The following is a 25,853-nucleotide window of genomic DNA, read 5'->3' on the forward strand; positions in this document are numbered from 1 at the left end:
TTTCTAAACACATTTATTGTAGTTTAAAGAGACATCACTGTTAATATTATTACTGTGGAGCTCTGTTATACACTCAGACACACCAACAATATGGAGCTCCTAGAAAAGTGGGACAGAGGAATTTGAGCCCAAAATATGGACTGTCCCTCCTCAATAGGGACACTTGGAAGGTATGCATGGATTTTTTTTATTGGACCATTAGATTCTGGATTCACTTATAGACAGGTCTGCCCATGGGCGTCCACAGGAATTGCATAATTGCAATGATATCCCTGCTTGGCCCCTTTTTGACAGTGTCATAAAGGGGAGGGCATAGTCATTATCACATAAAGCCATGGTGAATAGCATTTTCACAACTATGGTGTCAGGAATACAATTGCTACTTCCCAGTTTATAAAAATGTTTTACTTTTTTATGAATGGGGAGCTACTGATTGGCTTAGAGTGCCAGATGACAGTTATAGCCAATTAGTGACCCTACCCAGCAGCACTCTGTGCTTCGTGACACTTAGTAAATAAAAGTGAACACATTAACACTGATATTTTTGTTTTTACCTGGGGAGATGAGAAGGTCCAACGTTTTCCTGCCAGGCCCAGGTACCAAAGACTTATGATGTGGTGTTCAGAATGAAGTGGAGGGATCTTCCTGCTCCAATCTCCCTTTCTTCACCATCATTTGACAGTCTTCTTTTTCTTCTGACACTGTCTTCTCTCCTCCTTGGCTCCTTTACCTTTCTGCTTCTTATGCGCCCTTCTGCTCCTTTCTCTTTCTGATCCTTTTCTGCCCCTTGCAGATCCTTTCTGCTCCTTCTCCTACTTTACCTTTGTGCTCATTCTGCCTCTTCCAACTCCTTGCTGCCCTTTTCTGCTCCTTGCTGTCCTGTCCTACTCATTTCTGCTCCTTCTCCTACTCCTGCTCCTTCTAATTCTTTCTTCTCCTTCTGTCCCTTCCTGACCCTCTCTGCTCCTAACAGACGCTTCCTTCCCCTTCCTGCTCATTTCTGGAACTACTGGAGTTTATTTTTGTGTATTTATAATAGTTTACGCTCATTTGAACCGAAATGACGAAGCCATGCCTTCAATGTTGCTCTTTATTGTTTTGTTTTCAGCCTACTACATTCATGCTATATGTTTTGTTTGGTTATTTTATGGTGCTTCTCACATTGATTAATGGTTGAGGTTAGCCAACAATCAAGCTACACATAATTGTAAAAATTGAGGTGGCAATATGTTCTAGAAGCTAATTAATGTTCTGGCTGTGTCTTGGCTAACTTTCAGAAACAAGAGTCCTGAGATAAGATAGTCCTTTCTGTATCTCCAAAATAACTTTACATAACCATTTTTTTTAGATTTATGTTTTCACAATCAATTTATTGGACTAGAATAACCGTTCTATTTAATTTTAGTTGATACAAGTGCCAAATTCTAGGTCTGCGGGAGGTGGTGTACATTTGTAAAGTGAACAAACTCTAAAAAAACCAAGCCCTCGATTTGATATTTTTGGTTTTCAAGCGATGTAAAATTTTTGGATAAACTTTTAAAATGATTTAATATTTTTAAAACAATATTTTAATGTTAAAATGTTTACGTCATGTTTTTATTATGATATATTCTTAAATATTAAAAAAAGACATTCTAAAAGTTTATCCAAAAATGTTAAATCCTTAGCCCAAGTAAGTAGACCAGCCACGCTCTATGCGCTGCAAAACATACGCTCATTCAAATGCTGAGTCGTATAATAATTCCCAAGACATTAGGAACAAATTTAAGTGGGTTAAGCTGAAATTAATGATATGTGCTTTCATCAGTGTCTTTAGCTCATTCACTTTAGATGTGTAATGATTCTTCCCCTACAATGAATTAGGTAATTGACTTCTTTAAATTTGATTAAAACGTTTCCAATTTCCACATACAATAGTAAATGAGACTTCAGAATGGGTATTGAAGTTTAGTATTATGGGTGCTTCTTGGTTTGGCTTGTGTCATTATGCCCTGTTGGCAGCCCTAAATGATAACGCACTGGGATAATTCGCTTGTTCCATTGTTTGCATTCTTTAGAACAAGTTTGGGACGAGCCTGCGTAATAGAGTAATTGCAATTAACATAATATTTTGCTTCGGAGAATTGTCATTGTTTAATGAGTACGCGCAGCCACAACATGCTTACTACAGGGAAATTGTCAATCTGGCAAATGGTGCTTTCTCCTCCATTGCATCACTTGTTGCTGGGCTTATTCAGTGCTGCCGAGTACATCGATGCTTTTTAAATGTATTTTAATATTGTCAGAAGTTATGATCGATGGAATCAGTATTTCATTTATTTGGACAGGCAAGGATCTGGTTGAAGAGGAATATTATAATTATAATTTGTGTAATGAGACCTATCACGAGCTCAATTTTTTTTAAATTGTTTTATTTTTGAAGTTTTTATTATAACTGTTCGGTCAGCAATTTAATATTTAAGGAGGATAGTTTAGCTAAGTTACAGCTTGTTTGAATAAAATGATGTGACTTCCTCTATGTAGCGGGCCAGGGGTAGCTCGTTCGGTTACCTAAGCCAAGGTACAGCATTCACCTGGAATGGAACCGATTAACATACGTCTGTCTGGATGAAAGACAGTTCCAGGGGGTACAACAACAACTTTATTGGCCACACTCGGCTTTATACTTTCCCCATGCAAGGGGTGGACACCATACAAGGACATTGTCCCCTCCCAGGGGTCACAGCACGGGACCAGAACTCTGGTCCCTTTGTCCCTTGTTCCCGCCACCCTAACACAGTGTTTGCCACTTCCGGAAACAGGGGATCTTCTTCCCAGGATCCTTCATGCCTGGTAGCCAAAGCGCGGGAGAAGAGGGGTTGTTGTCCCTTTGTCTCCCAAAACATGGAAAGCCTGCCACTCTGTGTCTTCCTCCCATGAGCCTCTGTACTTGGGAAGCACCGCACAGGAATCCCCCTGCCTCCTTGTTCCCCAGGTACAGATAGCCTCCTGGATGCGGTCGCCTATACAAAATGGGAATTTCCAGGGGAAGCACGCGCCGAGGCTTCCCTTGCAGTTTGTGGTTTTGACACCTTGTTACGACGTGCGAACGTTCTAAACCAACATTCTAAATGAGGTATTGGGGTGGTCCCCGTTCGGGAGGTAAATTAATTCCCTTCGTGGAAAACCTCCCGAACGGGGAGCAGGCACATTTATACGAAGTAGCAGGGAAACACACAACTTATAACAAGTCAATGCACGAACAGACAGCGGTCCCACCACACTCTACTTTATACTAACAATGTGTCACGGTTCTCACCGCAACATCCAGACTGCCAGACAAGGTCGCCCCAGAAGTGCCCAATAAGGGATTTGAACCTGGGTATTTTGCAGTCCTGGGCCTGCTGTTTCTCCTCTGAACCACCATACAGCTCAAGTGATAGCCTGAAGTTTGTATCTTGCCTTGTATTCAGCACTGGGGGCTGGACGTTATTTTGTGGCTGTTCCAACATTCTCAGCACCCCTGTAGCTGATGGCCTCATTAGCCAGGTATAAAACACTGCCTCTCCCAGAAGGCAGTGTCCGTTCCGTTACTCTGGTGATCCGTTTGCTGTTTCCTGTTCTCCAGTTTCCTCTTGACTCTGGCTTGTGTTTTCGTTTATTCTGACTTCTGGCTTCCTCGGACCCTTGGCTTCCCACGACTATTCTCCTGGTTTATCCGCGACTCGGAATTATCCTGCACAGCCCCCGTGCACCGACTCACAGGCCAGGTGAATTCTTGCCTGACCACCTCGGCCTGTGTTTTCTTGTAAGGGTGAGCATACATCTCTGCCTGCCGGACTTTAATAACATGTTTTTGACTGTTTATTTCATATTTAAAATTATAAAACTGGACTGGTATTCTGTGTGTGTTCTAGTAAGCCATAATATTTATGTCATTGTTGTACCTGTCACCTGACAATAAATAAAGAATTGAAAATATATATAGATATTATATGGCGCCTTCCTATACTGAGAATGCTAGACCCCCTTGGTGGTAAGGGAATGCAATTTAATTTCTTCAGTACATTACCTCTAGCTAAATGTGTTCCACTCTTCAATCACGTGTTGGCTTGAGCTATTCACTAGAGATATTAACTGAGCAATAGCTGAAAAATTCATTACTAATACATTGTGTAAGTCATGTTTCTATTTATTGACCGAGAAGAAGCAGAAATACAGTGTGTGTGTATCGGTGTTATCAGGCCCGACTGCTTTTGGAAAATGTGTGTGTGTGTGTGTGTGTGTGTGTATATAATTATATACACATACACACAGCACGTTCTAGGTCTGCCCCTCATCTCTATTTTGTTACTATAAAATTGTTTGTTTCCTCTGGTGGTCATCCCGACACTTCATGTTGTTGTTTTTTTTTCTCTCCTTTTTATGTTACTCAGCAATACAGGGGTCAGGGGTGATCTTTAGAACTGTGGAAGTTACTCTACACAAGGAAGGCAATACCTTTGGATTTGTAATACGAGGTAAGTAACCTGTGACTCGCATAAAATAATTATTTTATAGCTTGAAAACGGTCAGTGCTTGCCAACTCTCTCTAGATAAACTAACAATGGCCTGAAGAACCTTCCACCTGCCAAAACGATCAATGTGCATGCTGTGTAGAATCTTTCAACGCTGTTCGTAAAAACTGATCTAACGGTGGCACGCGCTGTTACAGTGTAACTCCTATCACCATTAATTGATTGTTCCTATATTTCTTTTAATACAATGTCATTGAGAAAAACACTGTGAAATTCATTTAAATAACACCAAGGTATTTGGTCTATGTAGAGATACATTTTTGAGCAGTCCAACGTTTTCTATTAATTATAAATCTAACTAGTGCATCTTTCTAGCATATCTTTCTTTGTGCATGTAGTCTCACAGCCCCCCTTATTAAATTAGGCGGAATAAATCCTGCGTAGAAGCAGCAGGGCTTTGTTTTAGGCATCTTCGCAGAAGAGGTTTCTACATTGAGCTTAAAATATTTTGCTTTGCCAAATCACTTTTTGATTTTTTTTGTTCAAGCCTTTAAAACCTTTTAGTTGGCAGTTTGCTTTTAAAGCGCGTATATTTTTATACTAAGCTTTATACACCCTCCGCTTCAAAAGAGATCAACATTTTTAAATGCCACAGTACCGTACATGTAGAGACAAGACTAAATGGCAAAAAAACAAGTGTTCTGTGCATCTCAGTGGGGAATACTCGATACCTGATTAATTAATGACTGAAAATTGAAAGAAAAAGTAATTAAAGTACTGGTGATGGCAGCCTTTACATGCAAGATAATGATGGTCATTTCTGGATATTAACTTCCTTCTAATGCCGGGTGAATATTTCAGTATTTTCAATTTACATTTAACCCCTTAATGACTAACATACTTGCCAGATAGGTCATGATACAGATGGACTTACATAGCCCCTGGTCTGTGAGGGTTTAAAAGAAAATTCCGTTAAAGATGAAGTTCTAATATATGACTTGCATCCTTACCAATATATATATATATATATATATTTTTTTTTTAAATGCAAAAAAAAAAAAAAAGCCAATTAATGCAATGTTTTAGAGCAGGGGTTCCCAACCCAGTCCTCAAGTACCCCCTACCAGTCCAGGATTTAGGGATTACCCTGGTGTGTCTATAGTGTTTATTTATTTATTTATTTATTTTAAAACACCTTCGACACCCCTGGGTGATCCCTAAATCCGGGACTGGTAGGGGTTACTTGAGGATTGGGTTGGGAACCACTGTTTTAGAGGATCCCATCGCCTTACGTGGACAGACCATTCTCTAATTACATCAAGATGTGACTTCTCCGTTAAAAATATATTTGGCTACTGAAGGTCGGGAAGCCATGATTATAGCCTGGTTAACCATAAGTACCCATATTCATGACAATTACACCAGTCCAAGGAATCCTTGGATACATGCCAGAGGATCTGTATTGGGTGCCAGGGTATCAAAAGTAGCTATGTGTCCCTTTTGCTTCTAGAGATTCCAGAATTCACTAGCTCAAAGGAACTAGTTATAGCCCACCAATGCTTCAAACCCAACTTACAAGGGTCCCAGAAGGTGCATAATTTCCAGAATGAGTTCATGTTGTTTTAAAAGCGAGTTGCAGTCACTTTAAAATAGAGATAATGTAATTAGTCTTTTTAATGTATGCACCAAACCTTCTGAAGCAAATTCTGACTTGGGTGCTCTCAGAGAGACAATTACTGAGAGGTGCCGTTTTCAGGGATTTGTTTATTTCTCAGTATGAGATGAAGACAACAGATGTCATGTGCTGTGTATGCTGTACACTGGTTAAATATTAATATGATTTTTTTTTTCTTGCAATTTATGCACATTTTGTATATTTATCAGTAGACTTTTCTTTGATACAGCACAGTGTTTTCTTCCTGGGGCTTTAAATGAGTATTGCTAAAAGAAAAGAAAATGGCATCCAATTATATATTTTTTAGTGATTGTAGATTGAGGAATTGTCAGAGATTTTAATTAAATGATAAGGAACGAATTATTTACATGGATTTGAGAGCTGTGTAATATAAGGCTGTGTTAAACCACAGTAACACAGTAAAAACACATGCATCTGAAACATCACAGCAGTTTGCACAATCAGGAAGACATACCCAATTTTATTCCACATTTGTGCGATGTTTCCTTTTTTTTTTTTAAATTCTTTATTTATTATAAGGTTACAACATAACATACATCAGTAACAATTTCAATAGAGACCATTAGGAGCACGATAAGGCGGGCATAAAGACATATAGTTTGCAAACGAGTATATTATTAACATAGCATAACCTATTGCGTTAGGTAAGTCAGATTGTGTTTCCGCCCCGACGTGCCACCCAGGTTCAAGGTGTTCCACCTTAAAAAATTTTTAATTGTAAAACGAGAAAAGAGAAAAGAAATAGACTCGGTTGGTCCAAACGCCTGATACGAAGTAACCAGGAGGACGTGATGACGGCATCTGTTGAGCTTTGTGGTATTGAAGTATGTTTCCCCACTCCCACCTCAAGGGAAAGGCAGCCTCAGTAAAGGTGCGGTTTAACCATTTTAAGCTCCGGCAGTAATAGCTCCGTGGAGGTAGTGTGAGGATTGTGCCGTCAGATAGTGGGGGATATAGGGACCATATGGAGTCAATAGTGGAAATGTAGCGACAGAAAGATAGAAAGAGGAAGGGGGGGGGGTGGTAGGGGGGATCAGGAAAGGGTTTTAGGGGGGGGAGGGGAAGGGAAAAGGGGGTGCCGGGACCCGTCAGCTCTTTTGGACATTTAAGTATCAGTACCCGGGGGCATTGGATGGACCCAGTTTTGATGGCGGAAAGGCGAGTGACATTGGTGGGGTATCTTATAGCTTGCTAATTTCCGGGTCGGGTCCCCATACTTCTGTACAGGAGAGAAAAGTCAGGAGTATCTACCGGTGCAGACCCGTCGGGGGGGGTGGGGCGGTGGGGGATAAACCCACTCCCGCCCTCTCAACCGCCCACCCCGCTATCTATCCATGGAGCCCAAACCCTCTCAAACTTCGCATGTGTGCCTCTGACCTTGGCCGTCAGTTTGTCCATTAGGAATGTATCTTTAATCTTGTGTAGGACCATGTTTAGTGGGGGGGTAGTATTTTGTAGCCACAGTTGTGCTAGGGCTCGTCTAGCTGCCAAATTAATTTTATGAATTAGTAGCTGTTCCGTTCTGGACCAGCCTTCCATAGGCCTGGCCAGAAGGAAGACCCAAGGGTCCAGGGTGATTTCTCTATCGAAAATAGTCTTCAGTACCTCTGCTATCTGTTTCCAGAATTGCTGAATCATCGGGCATTCCCACCACATATGCATGTAGGTTCCTTTATTGCCACAACCTTTCCAGCATAAGTCTGTGGGGGTTCTACGCATCCTATGAAGTTTAACCGGAGTGGTGTACCACCTAAACATAGTCTTGTAGGCTTGTTCCTGCATGGAGACACATACCGACGAAGCCGCAGCGGCCTCCCAGATATCCTGCCAGTCCACCCCTTCAAGCTCTTCGCCCAGATCGGCCTCCCACTGTGCTACGTAGGTGAGTGCTCCCCACTCCGATGTGGAGGTACTTAAGTGAGCGTATAAGGCAGTGATAAGGCCTTTCGGGAATTGCTCCTTCAGGCACATGTTCTCGAAGTATGTAGGCGGTGTTAATGCTATAGCCCGGATCGCTGGTGTTTGAGCGAAGTCTCTAAGCTGCAGATACCGGAAGAAGTCAGAGGGGCGTAAAGTCGCCCTAGTCTTTAGTTCCTCAAACTGAATTATCGAGCCATCTTCGTATAGATGACATAGACGTTTGAGTCCCGTGCTTTCTATGCCCCTAAAGTCCCCAGCCGTCAGCCCTGGGCTAAAGGCCGTATTTCGTAGGTAAGGAGTTAACGGGGAGGACTGCGTGGAGAACCCGTATTTAAGCGATGTAGCATCCCAGAGTTTTATAGAGTTCGCAATGGCCGGGCAGTGGATGTGTGGGAGTGGTCTGTTGGCCTTGGGGACCCACATAAAGAATTGGGGGATGTCGGGTCCCATGAGGGATGATTCCAAATCCACCCACCTCCTTTCGTTCGGAGGAGAGTGCCATAACGCTATTTGCGTAAGCTGGGCTGCCAAGTAATAGTAGTATAGGTTCGGTAGGCCTAGTCCGCCTCTAGATCTTGCCCTGTATAGAATATTTCGAGATACTCTGTGTTTCTTGTTTTGCCAAACAAACTTCCCTATGGCTTGCTGGAGCGAGCCCAGGTCGGACCTAGTCAGTTTGAGCGGCAGAGCTTGAAATAGGAAAAGGATCCGTGGGAGCACGTTCATCTTCACCGTGTGGATCCTACCTATCCAAGAGATCGGTTTATCCTGCCACCTGTCCATATCCGCTATTAAGGTGCGGATTAAGGGTGTATAATTCTGTTGGTGTAGGTGGGTCGGGTCCGCTGTCAGCCGAACCCCTAGGTACTTGATATTGTCTCTGGCTATAGGAATCTTATATGTCTCCCTTAGGTGTTCCACGTCAGAGTCGCGCATATGGATCGGGAGAGCGCTTGATTTGGTGAGATTCACCTTATAGCCGGCAAGCCTGCCATAGGAGTCCAACACCTCCATCAGAGCCGCCATCGAAGCCCCTGGTTCAGTCAAGGTCAGCAAGACGTCGTCCGCAAAGCCGGAGACCACGTATCGCTGGCCTCCGATCTGAATTCCTTTAATTTCCTGAGTGTCACGTATTGTTTGCAAAAGGGGCTCCAACGACAGAGCGAACAGCAGTGGGGACAACGGGCAGCCCTGCCTCGTTCCATTGCTTAAACTAAATGGTATAGTTTTTGACCCTGCTATCCGAACCCGCGCCTGCACGTCGGTATACATTGCCCCAATTGCAGTCAGGTAGGTGGCCGGAAGGCCAAAGTGCCGAAGGACTTCAAATAGGTAAGGCCATTTGACTCTGTCAAAGGCCTTTTCCGCGTCTAGCGACAAGAGCAGCGTTGGGATCTCTTTATCTACCTGTCTCCAAATGAGGTCAATGTTACGTCTAGTATTTTCGAATAATTGCCTACTAGGAATAAATCCCACCTGGTCTGGATGGATTAGCTTTGTGAGGAAAGGGTTCAATCGGGTAGCCAGGATCTTAGCCAGGATTTTTGAGTCGTGATTGATTAATGAGATTGGGCGAAAGTTCTCCGGAACTGAGTCATCTTTGCCAGGCTTGGGTAGCAACACCATGTCGGCCAGAGACATGTCCCTGTCCGGAGTGCCGCCCTCCATAAGGTCATTAAATAAGGTCTCTAAGTGGGGTGTAAGTTCGTCACGAAAGATTTTATAGTAGCTACCTTCGAAGCCATCCGGGCCCGGAGCTTTGTTACCCTTCAGAGCAGTTATTGCCGCGTCAATTTCTTCGGCCGTGATCCGCGTGCCGAGGATCGCGGAGTCCTCCCTCCCTAATCGTGGAAGAGTCAATCGAGACAAGAATTGCTTAGTTTCCTTGGTGTCACGTTGACGTGTCGCCTCGTCGTCGTTCGAATGGTTGTAGAGATTGGAAAAGTAGCTTGTAAAGACCTGAGCTATGTCGGTGGGATCTGTACAGTTCCCACCCGAACTGTTTTTAATACTCGTTATATGCGAGTGGCCCTGTCTCGGGCGAAGAGTTCTGGCTAGCAGTGTGTCCATCTTGTTAGATTTTTCATAATAGGTCCTCTTGGACCACATTATAGCCCTGGCCGTGTCGTCCAAGAGTGCCTCGCGGACCGAAGCCCGCAGGTCTTGTACGCCCGTTAGTGTAGTAGGCGACGGGGCAGCCTTGTGTTTTTCCTCGGCCCGTCCCAACGCTTCTAAGAGAGATGATATTAGTTGCGATTTGCGCTTTTTCTTCAGTGTGGCTTCGCGAATCAAGATACCGCGGATAACCGCCTTGTGGGCGGCCCACACCGTGGCCGGGCGGAGGCCTGACTCTGTTTCCCTAGTAAAATATTCTGACATTTCCTTCCGAACTACGTCCACCACTGCCAGATCTTGTAGCAAAGAAGTATTTAACTTCCAGGACCATGGGGACGCTACGCATAAGTTGTCCAAGGTCAGTGTGACCTCGGCGTGGTCGGACCAGGTGATAGAGCCGATCGTGGCGCCCGTAACCTTTGACGCCGAGTGAGAGTTCACTAAAAACATATCGATCCTAGAATAGGTGTCGTGGGGTGTTGAATAGAAAGTGAAGTCGCGGTCTGCAGGATGATGTGCCCTCCAGATGTCTAAGAGGCCCGTCCGGAGGATAAAGGACTGGAGAATCTTATCTTGTCTCCCTCTTCCGTGTGATCGCGGGAGGCCGCAGCCCCGGCTCCGGTCTGCGGCCGGGCACGGGGCGGCGTTAAGGTCGCCACCCACAATCACCATTCCGTGTGGTAGATCCTGTACCAACTGGGCCATAGCATCCCAGAATTCAGTAGAGGGGTCATTAGGGGCGTAGATATTCAGAAAGTGAGTCGTATGGGAGTATAAAGTTCCTGACACCAGTACAAAGCGGCCTTTTGGGTCCGCCTCAACTTTCCCCACTTTAAAAGGGCACCTGTGGTGTATAAGTACCGCTACACCACTACGTTTGTTCAGTGCCCTGGCCTCGTGGACAGTCCGGAACACATGATCTTTTAGTGCGAATTTCGCTGACGCTGGAATATGTGTCTCCTGCAGGAATGCAATGTCCGTGTTTAACCGCTTAAGATCTCTGAACATAAGGCGACGCTTGTTCGGAGCATTGAGGCCCTTGACATTCAAAGATATTAATTTCAATGGCATCGCGATAGGGAAAGGGTAATGCGTATTTTACGTGCCGGGTCCCCCAGGGGTCCCTGCGTATATTGCGATGAGGTTATCAAAAACATAGAGCGGCAGTATGGGTCTCGCCCACTGTGTCCGCGTGGCATGTAGCATGTACGGGTACCTGCGTCCCCCTTGAGGGCGTAAGGGAGGGCGAGAGGGAAGGGGGGGAGGGAGAGGGAAGAAAGCGTAGAAGCATAGAAAGGAGAAGGTATAAGAAAGAAGAACAAGCGAGAGAACTTTCGCCTGGGCTTACCCATTGCCAGGACAACTTGGGGTGTATACTGAGGTGACCCCAGAGCACAAAAAATGCCCCAGAGTAGCCCAAGCATAGACCAACTGTAGTAGGCACCATAAGGTGCCCAAATTAATATATTGTGGACAAACACTTTATTTAAACAATCCAGGGGGAGCGGAGCTCCTCTACCCCAGAACAAACCCCAGCATCACCCATTGTCATCCCTAGGGGGGGGGGGGGAGAGAGTGAGAGAGTATGGGTATTAGGCATATCTCCGTTGAATCGACCCCTCTCCCTAATTAGTAACTGGAGGTCTTATCTGGGGGCGCCCCGCGGGGCGAATATGTATACTTCGAAACATAATCCCCCTTAAACAGGCAGGGGAGCGGATACGCTCAAGTGCAGCTAAAAATAACCGAAAATAATAATACTGCACGTGGGAAATGGATATATTCAGGCGGCCCAGGCCCAGGATAGAGCTCCAGACCCAGTGGCAACAGTACCCATTGGTGACCCTCAGTATATAGTCAGCGGGCCGGATTAAGAGGGCGAGTGAGAAGTGTTGTGTTGTACCCACCCGCCCACCCAGACGAGGGGGGGGGGGGGGGGGGGGGGGGGGACGGACGGAGAGAAACAAAAATAATGCTGCACACAATGTAAAGTCAGTAAAACGCATAGATTGCTTCCCATGAGTACCGTGAGGCATAGATGCGACCTAGGCAACAAATGGGCCGCCAAAACACATCCCCCATCTTAAACGCTAGCATTCCCAGAGGCAGCAACCATAACGGGGAATAGACACACTTTAACATAGGGCAGGGGCTAGTAAGGGCCCCAGCAATCAACCGGGCACGTCACCCGCCACCCGCCGCCCCCTCGCCCGGGTTGGAACAATGGAACATGTAGGTATCAGGGAAACAATGAACAATGAGTAATGAGTAATGAACAATGAATGAATAAATAAGGGGAACAGTTTGCCGCTATGAGTCCTGCTGAGTCCGCAAGGGGGGTAAAAACGGGCCGGCTCGAGTCCAAAAAAATTAAGCATTCGCAGCCCACTACTGCATGTCAAGAGAGCGAGAGGGCCGGGGGAAAGCGTTTTCGTGAGTTAGTTAGTTAGTGGGGTGGGGAGATGATGGGAAACCTCACAGCCCTAGCCCACCCCAGAAACAGAACCCACCCGCAGAGGGGACAACGGTCGGACCATGGGAACCCCCCCCAAAATAAGAAAAAAAAAAGTTTAAAAAAGGAAAAAAAGGGGGGGGGGGGTAGCAAAACATTACAAAAACATTATCAAAAAAAGGGCCACCCTCCCAACTTGCAAGAACCCTCCCGGATCCGCTCACCACTCTGGGACACGTACAGCAGGGCTCCCGCCGCCGCCAGGACTCCGACCTCCTCATTCGCCCGCCGAAAGCCAGTCGCGTGGAAGAGGTGCAAGGACCTCCGTCGCTGCCACCGGAACCGTAAAGCCAAGAGGGATATCGATCCCCAAGCCTGTTAAGAAGGCAGTCGGGTCGCCATCAGGAGCGAGAACTCTAGTGCGGCCGTCTTTGAAAGCCAGTAAGCGGAAGGGATGGCCCCAGGCGTACCTAATGGAGTGTTTCTGCAATATTTCGGTAAGTGGGCGCCATTCCCGCCGACGCTGTAAGGTAGCAGGGGTGAGATCTTGGAACAAGGCTACCTCCACTCCGTTGTGCGTTATCGGGCGGCCCCTTCCACACCTCATTACGGCCTCTTTAGTTTGGAAAGAGAGAAATTTCACAATTACATCCCGAGGCCGTCTGTCATCGGCTCTCCTGGCCCGGAGAGCTCGGTGTGCCCTTTCGATATGCCATAGGTGGTCCGGTATATCAGGGAGAAGCGGGCGGAATATAGCCAACACAGTGTCGGCGAGGGAGCCCTCTCCATCTTGTTCAGGTAGGCCGCGAAGGCGAACGTTATTGCGCCGCGATCTGTTACCTAAATCCTCAATCGCCGATGTAGCCGCATGAAGCTGGGTTTTCAGGCTATTGATTTGGGCAGCTGCTTCGTTGTGGGCGATCACAGTGGATTCCATCCTGTGTTCCAGCGTCGTCGTCCGAGCACCCAAGGCCTGAATTTCCGCTTTGACCTCAGCGGTGTTGCGGACCATTTCGGCAGCCAGGTAAGTCCGCACTTCAGCCAGTTTAGCAAGTATCTGGCTGGCCTCGGGTTCTGCTCCCCCCATTGCCACGTTGCCGCCTGGGCTCGAAGGTGATCGCGGCGTATTTTGGCCGTCCCGGCCGCCATCTTGTGAGCTCAGGCGCATAGCTCGGGAGGCCGCAAATAACTCGGAGACTGTAGTAGCCGAGTCGGTCCCCTTCTTGGTCTGCCTCCTTGGGGCCTTCTTGTCCATCTTAGCTCCCTTACCGGAATATATATGTTTAAAGTCTGTCCGTGCAAATGTTAGCGATTGGCACCGTGGTTACAGCGGAGCTCTAGCCGAACACGTCCAGCTCGGCCGGCTGCAAACCACGCCCCTCCTTGTGCGATGTTTCCTACTGAGTATATAATCAATTTTTCCCATATGCATGGTTTGCTTCATTTAAAAATAAAAACGTGGTCTGCCCCTTTTTAAATGAGAATCGTCACTTCCCAGCATTTTAAATATCCTGAAGGTTATTCTATAAAGTGAGACTTCAAAGTGAATTTCAAATGTAAGATCAAAATAGCTCATTCACGCTTTAGTAAATAACCCTGTATGTATCTAAAAATTCTCACCAACCTTTTCTGGAACTGGTTGCTTCCATTTTCTCTCCATTTTAATCATTGTTGCAAGCTCTGCTATTTGCACCTGCCAATCAGCATTGAGAGAGATGAAGAAACTGAATCAATTTTTCTCTTTATACTGCTCTAATGTAACGTGTGTGTGCCTTGGCTGTGCCAGGATTTAACTGGTTTCTGAAGTCACTTGCTAACTCTTTAAAATACATCTAAACTGAGAATCAAATTAAAGAAGTTTAATACAAACTATATGTCATTTTCATTGGGGTTGGAGTGACAATTCCCCATTCAGAATTAGACTAATTGTTGTCTGTGTTCTCCTGCCCAGAGAGTCCCTTCTTTGATTACATGTATGTATTTTGGCTGTGTAACATGCATTGCCATGGTTTGTTCTCCAACACTGAATTGTTGATGGCTATGTTACAACAAATACCCGTTTTCACAAAAGTAAAATTAGTAATGTTTAACAAGTAGATATGTGTATACGGTAATTTAAAATTAATGACATTGTTCTCTTCTAAATGAGCAATGCAGTGACAAAAACTACTAATTGATGAGTCCATTAAAGATTGTTGGCAGTGCACCTCATACTAACTTTTCTTCCAGACAGATCACGCTTAATTTAAGTGTTCCAAATTGACATTTTAAATGCCGGAACATTTTTGAATGCAGTTCTAAATGATTGGTGTATACAGTGAGGGTAAAAAAGTATTTGATCTTCTGCTGATTCTGAACGTTTGTCCACTGACAAAGAAATGATCAGTCTATAATTTTAATGGTATGTGTATTTTAACAGTGAGAGACAGAATAACAATTTTATTTTTTTTTAAATCCAGAAAAACGCCTGACCAAAAAGTTATAAATTGACTTGCATGTCAATGAGTGAAATAAGTATTTGACCCCCTATAAATCAGCAAGATTCCTGGCTCCCAGGTGTCTTTTATACAGGTAACGAGCTGAGATTAGGAGCACTCTCTTAAAGGGCGTGCTCTTAATCTTAGCTCCTTACCTGTAGAAAAGACACCTGTCCACAGAAGCAATCAATCAATCAGATTCCAAACTCTACACCATGGGTCCTCAAACTCCGGCCCCCCAGATGTTGCTGAACTACAACTCCCATGATTCTTTGAATTACATAGATAGCCAGAGAATCATGGGAGTTGTAGTTCAGCAACATCTGGGGGGCCAGAGTTTGAGGACCCATGCTCTACACCAGGGGTCTTCAAACTCCGGACCTCCAGATGTTGCTGAACTACAACTCCCATGATTCTCTGGCTATCTATGTAATTCAAAGAATCATGGAATTCAAAGAATCATTGGAGTTGTAGTTCAGCAACATCTGGGGGGCCGGAGTTTGAGGACCCCTGCTCTACACCATGGCCAGGACCAAACACAAGCTAAAGTGCTTTAAGTGTTTGGAGTGTCCCATTAACCAAATGAACTATCTCAATGGTTGTGACCAAATTAAAGTGCAAATGAAAGAACTGAGTACTTGCACCACTCCAGGCACCGTTAGCTCACAGCATAGGTGTATGAGCCAGTGCACTGCAGCCATGGTAATTTATTTTGTCAAGAGGAAAAAGTCTCCTCTGACTGTTTGTTCAGCTCCGCGTGTCATGCCGTGCATTGCAAGTAGATCTGGCGCAGACACGGAGACTACATAAATCTTGCTGGTTCCTGAGTTGTAAATTCTGCCATGTTTAAATGTATCCAATAATTCTCTTTTTATGACATTAAAACCTCATGAACTGTTTTTTTTGTTTTTGTTTTATAGATTTCTAATTATTATAACATTGTCCAGATTAATAGGTTGTTATATTAAAAGTACACATTATCTATTGTAGAGGGCAATAAAACCTATGATATTATTTTATTTTGTAATATTATTGCACAATATAAGGAAGTATATTCTCAGCCACGTGCAAGAATGTTTTACAATAGCAAAGTCTATCAATATGTCTAGACGTTAATTATATTAATGTTCCAAAATATATATATTGTATAAGAACGACTTGTATTGTTGTAATCTTCTAAGTACCAGAGCGTAAATGAATGCAGTGCCACCAACTTCACTGGCATTTGCAATGCAAATAACGAAGATTACACTGCCAACTGTCATTAAAGGTACGGTGTAGGCATTGCGTCTGCCTCATCTCATTGAAGTGGTTATAGTGTCTGGCATTATACCCTGGCATTGTTTTTCTACCCAGTGTTAAACTGTTTAATGTGAGCTGAACGTCCCCAACTGCTCCTCCCTTCTGTGCTGCTCAGGCTAATCAGGAAGTATTGGCCTGAGCTGCAATGGATAGTGGTAATTCTCTGAGAGTGTCAGCTGACTACTTCCAGCCTATCACAGCTGCCTATTTGCTGGTATGAATTGGTTTAGATGAGGAAGTGTTTAATCCCTGCCTTAGCCACTCCTCCAGTAGGGGCCGGACTGTGGGCTGCAAGCTACCCTTATTCAGTGTTAAACTGCTTGACTTGTCTGACAGCACCAGGGGACTCGGTACTCTATTCAACCATTTAATGAGATGATGTGGTTTTACTGCCTAACTATATGCTCTCTTTAAACCCAGTATTTCATGCCATTGTTTATATAGTATAAGCATAAAATGCTTAAATGTTATTCTGGAAGCACTGTCTGTTTTGAGCAATATTCTGTTTTATTTGTTCTGACCTTTAAAATTCTATGATATTATTTTTCCAATCAGCCTTGCAGTAATCTTTCACATTTTATAATTCTAGCACTGTGTCTAGAGAGCTCAGTAAAAGGATGTTTGTGAAGAATCGTTAAGACTAATGTATGTCAACTTATAAAGCAGTAAGCAGAACGTATGTGCTTGAAGCAATAAGCCGATTCTGTTTCCCTGTTTCCAGGAGGGGCACACGAAGACAGAAATAAATCTCGTCCTGTTGTAATAACTTGCGTTAGACCTGGAGGACCCGCTGACAGGTACAATACATCTTTCTACGGCAATACAGATGGATCTGGGTTATTCTGGTACACCAGCAGATAAGCTATGCATCAACTGTTATAAGCAGATATAATGAATGTAATAGTCCTTTACTGTGTATGAACAACAAGCCAGCCAGGAAGATCTGCAGAAGGTACATGCTGGCTTGTTCTGTATTATGGTATATTTTTGGCATCTGTTATCAGCAATCAGCATTGGTTTATAGCGTGTCACCGATGCCCAGGCTTATTGCAGCACGCAAGACTTATTCCAAGAATGGTTTACATTTTTCAAAGGTTTTAAGACAGACCCAAGATGTTCCAGCTAACCATTTTTGGGAAAATTTAAAGTAATAAATGGACAGTTTGTGTCCAACACCTTCCCACATACAGAGAGGTTGCCCTCTTTCCATTCAGAGTAAAATATTTAGAAAGCAATAATTGATATCCGCTATATTGTGAAATGTGCTTATTATGTTTTGCAAGCATTTCTGCAGCTTAAGGCTGTGATTTCCACTCTTATTCTAACCGAGTGCTTCTGATACAGATTTTTCTGCTACAGATTTTTCCAGTGAAGTTCTATGATCTCCATAGGTACATTTGCCAGTATGCAACTGCCTACAGATGCACATTTGGTAGAGATACCAAGCTAGCACTGGAAATTGGCTTTTTTTAAACCTACCGGCAGCTCTGAAATAGGAGACAGAGGAGGGGATGTATATATTTTTAACATGGACTGTGATAGTTGCTGTTTTTTATGGGCTCCTATATAATTACTTGCCAAAAATTGCAGTTCATATTTTGTGCCACTTTCCTTCTGTCATGTGACAGAAAAAATATGCACATAGTCATGTACAGAGATACACACATAGACACACTTAAGTAAGGACAGAGATAGAAAGACACATATATATATAGGTACACTTGCACCTAGAGACAAATACAGAGATACACTCATACACATATACATTAATAGAGACACACTCGTACAGAGAGACACATACATAGAGAAACACTGGTACACAGAGACACATACATAGAGAAACACTGGTACACAGAGATACATACATAGAGAAACACTCGTACACATAGATAAATTAATAGAGACACATACTTAGAGAAACACTCGTACACATAGACACATACATAGAGAAACACTGGTACACAGAGAAACATACATAGAGAAACACTGGTACACAGAGAAACATACATAGAGAAACACTGGTACACAGAGAAACATACATAGAGAAACACTGGTACACAGAGAAACATACATAGAGAAACACCCGTACACAAAGATACATACATAGAGAAACTCTCGTACACAAAGATACATACATAGAGAAACTCTCGTACACAGAGATACATACATAGAGAAACTCTCGTACACAGAGATACGTACATAGAGACACATACATAGAGAAACACATACATAGAGAAACACCCATACACAGAGATACATACATAGAGAAACACCTATACACAGAGATACATACATAGAGAAACACTCGTACATAGGGAAACACTGGTACACAGAGATACATACACAGAGAAACACTCGTACACAGAGATACATACATAGAGAAACACTCGTACACAGATACATACATACATAGAGAAACACTCATACATAGAGATACATACATAGAGATACACTGGTACACAGATATACATACATAGAGAAACACTTGTATACAGTGATACATACATAGAGAAACACTTGTATACAGAGATACATACATAGAGATACACTCGTACACATACATAGAGAAACACTGGTACACAGAGATACATACATAGAGATACACTCGTACACAGAGACACATACTTAGAGAAACACTCGTACACAGAGATACATACATAGAGAAACACTTGTATACAGTGATACATACATAGAGAAACACTTGTATACAGAGATACATACATAGAGATACACTCATACACATACATAGAGAAACACTGGTACACAGAGATACATACATAGAGATACACTCGTACACAGAGACACATACTTAGAGAAACACTGGTACACAGAGACACATACATAGAGAAACACTCGTACACAGAGACACATACATAGAGAAACACTCGTACACAGAGATACATACATAGAGATACACTCGTACACAGAGACACATACTTAGAGAAACACTGGTACACAGAGACACATACATAGAGAAACACTCGTACACAGAGACACATACATAGAGAAACTCTCGTACATAGAGATACATAGAGAAACACTGGTACACAGAGATACATACATAGAGAAACACTCGTACACAGAGATACATACATAGAGAAACACTGGTACCCAGATACATACATAGAGAAACACTTGTACACAGAAATACATACATAGCGATACACTGGTACACAGAAATACATACATAGAGAAACACTTGTATACAGAGATACATACATAGAGAAACACTCGTACACAGATACATACATAGAGAAACACTTGTATACAGTGATACATACATAAAGAAACACTGGTACACAGAGACACATACATAGAGAAACACTTGTACACAGATACATACATAAACACTTGTACACAGACACATACATAGAGAAACACTTGTACACAGATACATACATAAACACTTGTACACAGACACATACATAGAGAAACACTCGTACACAGATACATACATAAACACTTGTACACAGACACATACATAGAGACACACTCATACACAGACATACATACATAGAGAAACACTCGTACACAGATACATACATAGAGAAACACTCGTACACATAGACACATACATAGAGAAACACTCGTCCACAGGCATAGACACATACATAGAGAAACACGCGTCCACAGGCATAGACACATACATAGGGAAACACTCGTCCACAGGCATAGAGACACACTCGTACTCAGAAACACATATAATTGAAAATTTAGAACAAGTCCAATGTATCTTGTTTGCACACAAGTTATTTTAAAAACATTTATTAACATTTAAAAACTCTGTATCCTGTGTTTTGTTACTGTGATATTCAGTTATATACACACTAAAATAGAGAGCTTTAGGAAAGAGGGCTGTTAGTATAATATAGATAGATAGAGAGAGAGAGAGAGAAGGGTTTTGGCTCCAAACAGGTGCTGTCCTTCCTAAATCAGAAATCTTGGGATATACACAATGTTCATCTTCTTTAGGTGATCCCAAAACATTTGTGTCTCGGCTATATCTGGCCATTAGTTAATACAAAAAAAAATATAGCAACAGAATAAAACTCCCGAAACAGGCTGGACTGAAAACTAGAGTGAAAAAATATATGAATCTATGTTTCAGAAAAAGACAGGGAATTAAAGTCCAGGCAGCCACTTGGTCTCAGCAGTGTGTACACAAGATAAAGCCAAATCCTCTCGACTCATGAAATGCAACCTGTTTATCGAGATGAGAGATTATTTTGCCGGTACCATCAGGAATTCCATCAAATTATCAAATTCCAGTACTTGAGTTGTACTGTTATTGACTTGGGTCTGTAAGGAGCTAGATAAGGTGTTTGAGTAGGTTTTGCCACGGAGAACCAAATGAAGCACAAAAATAAATCCACAAACATATTTATATTTGTTTTGAAAGTAGAAACATAATTATAGAACAATTTTTTTTCAGTTCGTATAGGTATTTTGGGAGGAAACATTTCATTATTAATCATAGATGGCATTAGTGTATGTTTTTTTTATAGCTTCAGAGATGGGATGTGTTTTTTTTTTTTTTTTTTTTTTTTTTTTTTTTACATTATCCAGTTTGTTGAGTTCCGATATTATTTTACATTTAAATTGAATATTTTACAGTTCCGTTAGATGGAGGATAAAGTTATAGGGACACTATAGGCACCAAATCAACTTTAACTTAATGATGCAGTTTTGGTGTTTAGATCATGCCCCAGCAGTCTCACAGCTCAATTCTCTGCCATTTGGAAGTTAAATTATACAGCCCTAGCCATGCCCCCCTGTATTTTACTTACACAGCTTTCTAAAACACTTCCTGTAAAGAGAGATCTCATCTAATAAACTTCCTTTATTGCAAATTCTGTTTAATTTAGAATTCCATATCTCCTACCCTGTTAATAGCCTTCTAGACCCTGTAAAACACTCCTGTGTGTGATTAAAGTTAAATAATAATAATTTATATTTGTTTATAGGTTTTTAAGATTTTTTTTACAAATATTATAAGTGAAACAAAAAGAAATTGCAATAACTAATTCAAATAATAATCTAGACATATTATTTTTAAACAGCGCTGAAACTACAGACACAGAGTGTCTACAATTTAATGTGCAGAGCCAGATATAAAAACTTCGAAAGCAAGTTTGATATTAATTAAGCATTTCCATTGGAAAGTAATGGAAAGGTACCTTTATGCTTTTAATAATTTGAGTTTTGGTTTATGTGCGGAGAAAGGTTTCATAGGCATCTTAGGTAAATATTACTAGGATGTTACCCAGAAATCACCCATTATGTAAGGACAAAGAGGATGGCCCAAATCAAAGTTGGGGGTCTCACCCATAAAGTTGGCCCTCTGGAAACGAGGTTCATTTATGTTGAAATAGATGTTCCCTCGTCTAAAGTAAATGTGATTTCTTTTTTGGGTGAACATCCGGTGAATTATTAACCAGCTCCCAACCCAAGAGAGTTTGGTTAACACCTGAAAAAAATGTTGGTTATATACCGTAGGTTTCTCCTAAAGTTTATATAGGTTTATCCATCTCCGTTCATTGTAATCTCAACATTTAGATGTTGTATGTGGTAAATATCCCATATCTCGTTTGGATACTCCATGACGAACTTGATGAAAATGACCCAAGATCTGATCTGACATGGTATGACCTCGAATGTCATTAAGACAGGAGGATTGATTTAGATATCGGTTTCAACAGTACTTTCAAATTTTCTATCAGGACTTAAGCAATAAGTAGGGGGCAGAAGATTATACAAGTGGCTTTGGGGACAGTGGGTGGTCTTTCGAATATTACAACTTTAGAGCAAGCCGGAGACTGTCCTCTCCACTAGACTTGCAAATGACAAATTGAACAAAAAGTTGTTGTGTTTAATTGTCATTCAGCCTTATTTCAAAAACATCTGACATAGTGTTAACAAAATTAAACTTTAATTAACGCTCCTATATCATATTGCCCTATCCTGTTTTAATTTACATTCTAATAATGTCAAGTAACAAATACATAAGCCCGAGATGATATACTTGGCCTTCGTTATTTAATAATTGCCAGTTATTTTCCCATCACGGATTTTCAAATGAGAGCAATTTATTTTCCTCTCTGACCTCCAGCTTACCTACTGTCAAGGTAAACGTTACGAGGAGAGACGTCAAGTACCGAGCGAGTGAATTATTTGGTGGAAGTGGCTTATTACCTCTAAACCACATTACATTTAATGAATAAAGATTGTTTCTTCCATCCATAAATTCTATTTTTAATTTTTTTAGAGAGGGTACAATTAAACCGGGGGACAGACTGCTGAGTGTCGATGGGATACGTCTTCATGGGACAACGCATGCAGAAGCCATGAGTATTCTAAAACAGTGCGGCCAGGAAGCAACACTGCTGATAGAGTATGATGTTTCTGTGATGGGTAAGCTTGAAAAATCACATCCACTTCGTAATGACCTCTTCATAATGCACATCCATAAAATTCATTGTGACCTCAAAACTATTCATCCTTGCAGGTCAGCAAACATTCTCCGTCTAATTATATGCATGAATCTGAAACACTTTCTCATTGTAAAGCTTAAACTATTTTGCAGTCCATCAAATCTTAAAGGTGGACTCCAAGGACCATGGGACAAAAGAATGCATGCGATATAACATTGTGCTAAAGAATATCATTGTATGTATTTTTGCAGAATCAGGTGCACAGATTCCGCAAAACAAAAACAAAATCAACCATTAGGTCCACCTCAGGTGCTATTTTTTACTTCCAAAACAAAGTAAAGAGAGAACTTAAGGAAAAAAAAAATATACAGCAGTTGATCTCCTGCAAAACTCTGCCGTGAGAGATCTTATCTGGTAGTAAATAGTTTCATTCATGAAGAGAATAAATGAGGTTACATGCTCAAGCTAACAGAAGTTTATACATTTCCTATTATTATTTTTATTATGTTATTATTTATATAGCGCCAGCAAAATTCCGTAGAGCCTATAAACCTGTGCTCTGCAATTTGAGAATCGAGCAATTTGTTTCCACAAAGCAGTATTTCTGAGTACGTTACTGACTAATTGTACTGATGTACGATGTTTTAACAATTATATAGCAGGGCATATGCTAACCAGTTGCAATTAAAGATATATATATATATATATGTTTTTTTAGATTTACCCCTATTTAACATAAATAAGGTGCATGTTTTCCATTGAGGGCATATTTACTAAACCGTGATATTTTTTTGCTGGGGGTTTTCGACAGTGGAGTGTCCCTTTCAGGGCCGGCCTTTGGGCGCCCTGTGCGAAAAATCTTCACAGCGTCCCCCCCTCCCACACACCCTGTCACACACACACACACACACACACACACAGGCAGACAGCCAGAAAACACACACACAGGCAGACAGCCAGAAAACACACACACACACAGGCAGACAGCCACACACACACATACACACACACATAGGCAGACAGCCACACACACACATACACACACACACACAGAGGCAGACAGCCACACACACACACAGGCAGACAGCCACACACACACACAGGCAGACAGCCACACACACACACACACACACACACAGGCAGACAGCCACACACACACACACACACACAGGCAGACAGCCACACACACACACACACAGGCAGACAGCCACACACACACACAGGCAGACAGCCACACACACACACACACACACACACAGGCAGACAGCCACACACACACAGGCAGACAGCCACACACACACAGGCAGAGAGCCACACACACACACACAGGCAGACAGCCACACACACACACACACACAGGCAGAGAGCCACACACACACACACAGGCAGACAGACAGCCACACACACACACACACAGGCAGACAGCCACACACACACACACACACACACACACACAGGCAGACAGCCACACACACACACACACACAGGCAGACAGTCACACACACACACACAGGCAGACAGTCACACACACACACACAGGCAGACAGTCACACACACACACACAGGCAGACAGTCACACACGCACATGCAGACAGTCACACACGCACATGCAGACAGTCACACACACACACGCAGACAGTCACACAGTCACACACAGACAGTCACACACAGACAGTCACAGACAGTCACACACAGACAGTCACACACAGTCACACACAGACAGTCACACACACACGTACACGTAGTCACACACACAGACAGACAGTCATACACACACACACACACACACAGACAGACAGTCATACACACACACACACACACACAGGCAGACAGTCAAACACACACACACACACACAAGCAGACAATCACATAGTTACCTCTGTTCCTTGTGGAGACAGACAGGCAGTGCAGCTTCTGGATTCTGGTTGTTGGGGGAAGCAGGGACTCCTTCCTGCTTCCCCTGCAGCAGTTTTCCGGCGCTTTTAGCTCTGCCCCCACCGGACGGTAAGCTCCGCCCCTGCAGCAAATTTTTTATTTATTTTTTATTCCGGCCGGCCATGTGTGAGCTGTGTCGGCCGCAGGGCGCCCCCTGCTCCATGGCGCCCTGTGCGGCCGCACAGCTCGCACACCCCTAAGGCCGGCCCTGGTCCCTTTAAAATATTGTGTTAAAAGAACACATTACAACTTGTTATTTAATTAAGAAATTCCTACTGTTGCCGAACACTGAGGAGTAGATTTATCAAGACAAAACAAAACACTGTTCCAGCTCCAAAGTGCTAAACGCTGATAAACATTCTGTGGGTTTCCATTGTGATGGTACCTGGTTTAGCATTGTGCCCCAGAATAGCATCACTTTTTGCCTTGATATCTCCCACATCCCCACAGAGTACATGTTTCAGTAGATGCAGTAATGCTCTATGTGGTGGGCTTGCCCACCTCCCAACATATTATTTGGTCAAAGAGAGTCAGCTGGGAAATATTGGACTGCAATAAGTTTGTTTTCTACGTGGGAGGCGATTACAAGAAAATGTTCATTTACAGTCCGTAAGAACCAGATCAATTCAAATAAAATCAAATAGGTTTCCCCTTCATAAAGGAGCCGTATTGGGGACCTCCCAATGCAGGGGTATTAAAATTCTGCCTCCAGCTGCTGGCAGAGTATAATCCGAATATATCAGCTGGAACTCTGGTTTGTGACTGCTTTGTCACCGCTGCCCTTGTACGTGATGATATATCTGTGGGTGCTGTGTGTATTGTAATACGCATGATATGATTGCTAGTCAGTTTCTCATGTCTACATTATTATTTTTGTTTTCGAATCATGAGAAACCCCAAACATTGGTGGGATTTTCTGGCATGTTCACAATTTGCTTACCTATTCAGAGTTAAAGACGTGTCAGGGATGTCATCATAACGAGATATTTGGCAAATCCTGGATCACACGATATCACATAGTAATTAAAA

The 25,853-nt window shown here is 42.8% G+C and overlaps 1 protein-coding gene across 11 annotated transcripts in view; it reads left to right on the top strand.

Annotated features, from left to right (window-relative positions):
* Positions 1 to 25,853, top strand: part of GRIP1 (glutamate receptor interacting protein 1) — a 509,652-nt gene that overhangs the window by 400,393 nt on the left and 83,406 nt on the right. For all 11 annotated transcript variants that reach the window (XM_063447052.1, XM_063447047.1, XM_063447049.1 and 8 more), the window contains exons 5-7: positions 4,416 to 4,499; positions 17,180 to 17,255; positions 22,724 to 22,869. In XM_063447052.1, the coding sequence (XP_063303122.1) occupies positions 4,416 to 4,499; positions 17,180 to 17,255; positions 22,724 to 22,869 (306 nt within the window). The remainder of the gene's footprint in view (positions 1 to 4,415; positions 4,500 to 17,179; positions 17,256 to 22,723; positions 22,870 to 25,853) is intronic.

The sequence above is a fragment of the Pelobates fuscus genome, chromosome 3 (genome assembly GCF_036172605.1).
Source record: "Pelobates fuscus isolate aPelFus1 chromosome 3, aPelFus1.pri, whole genome shotgun sequence".
In the NCBI taxonomy this organism is placed as follows: domain Eukaryota; kingdom Metazoa; phylum Chordata; class Amphibia; order Anura; family Pelobatidae; genus Pelobates; species Pelobates fuscus.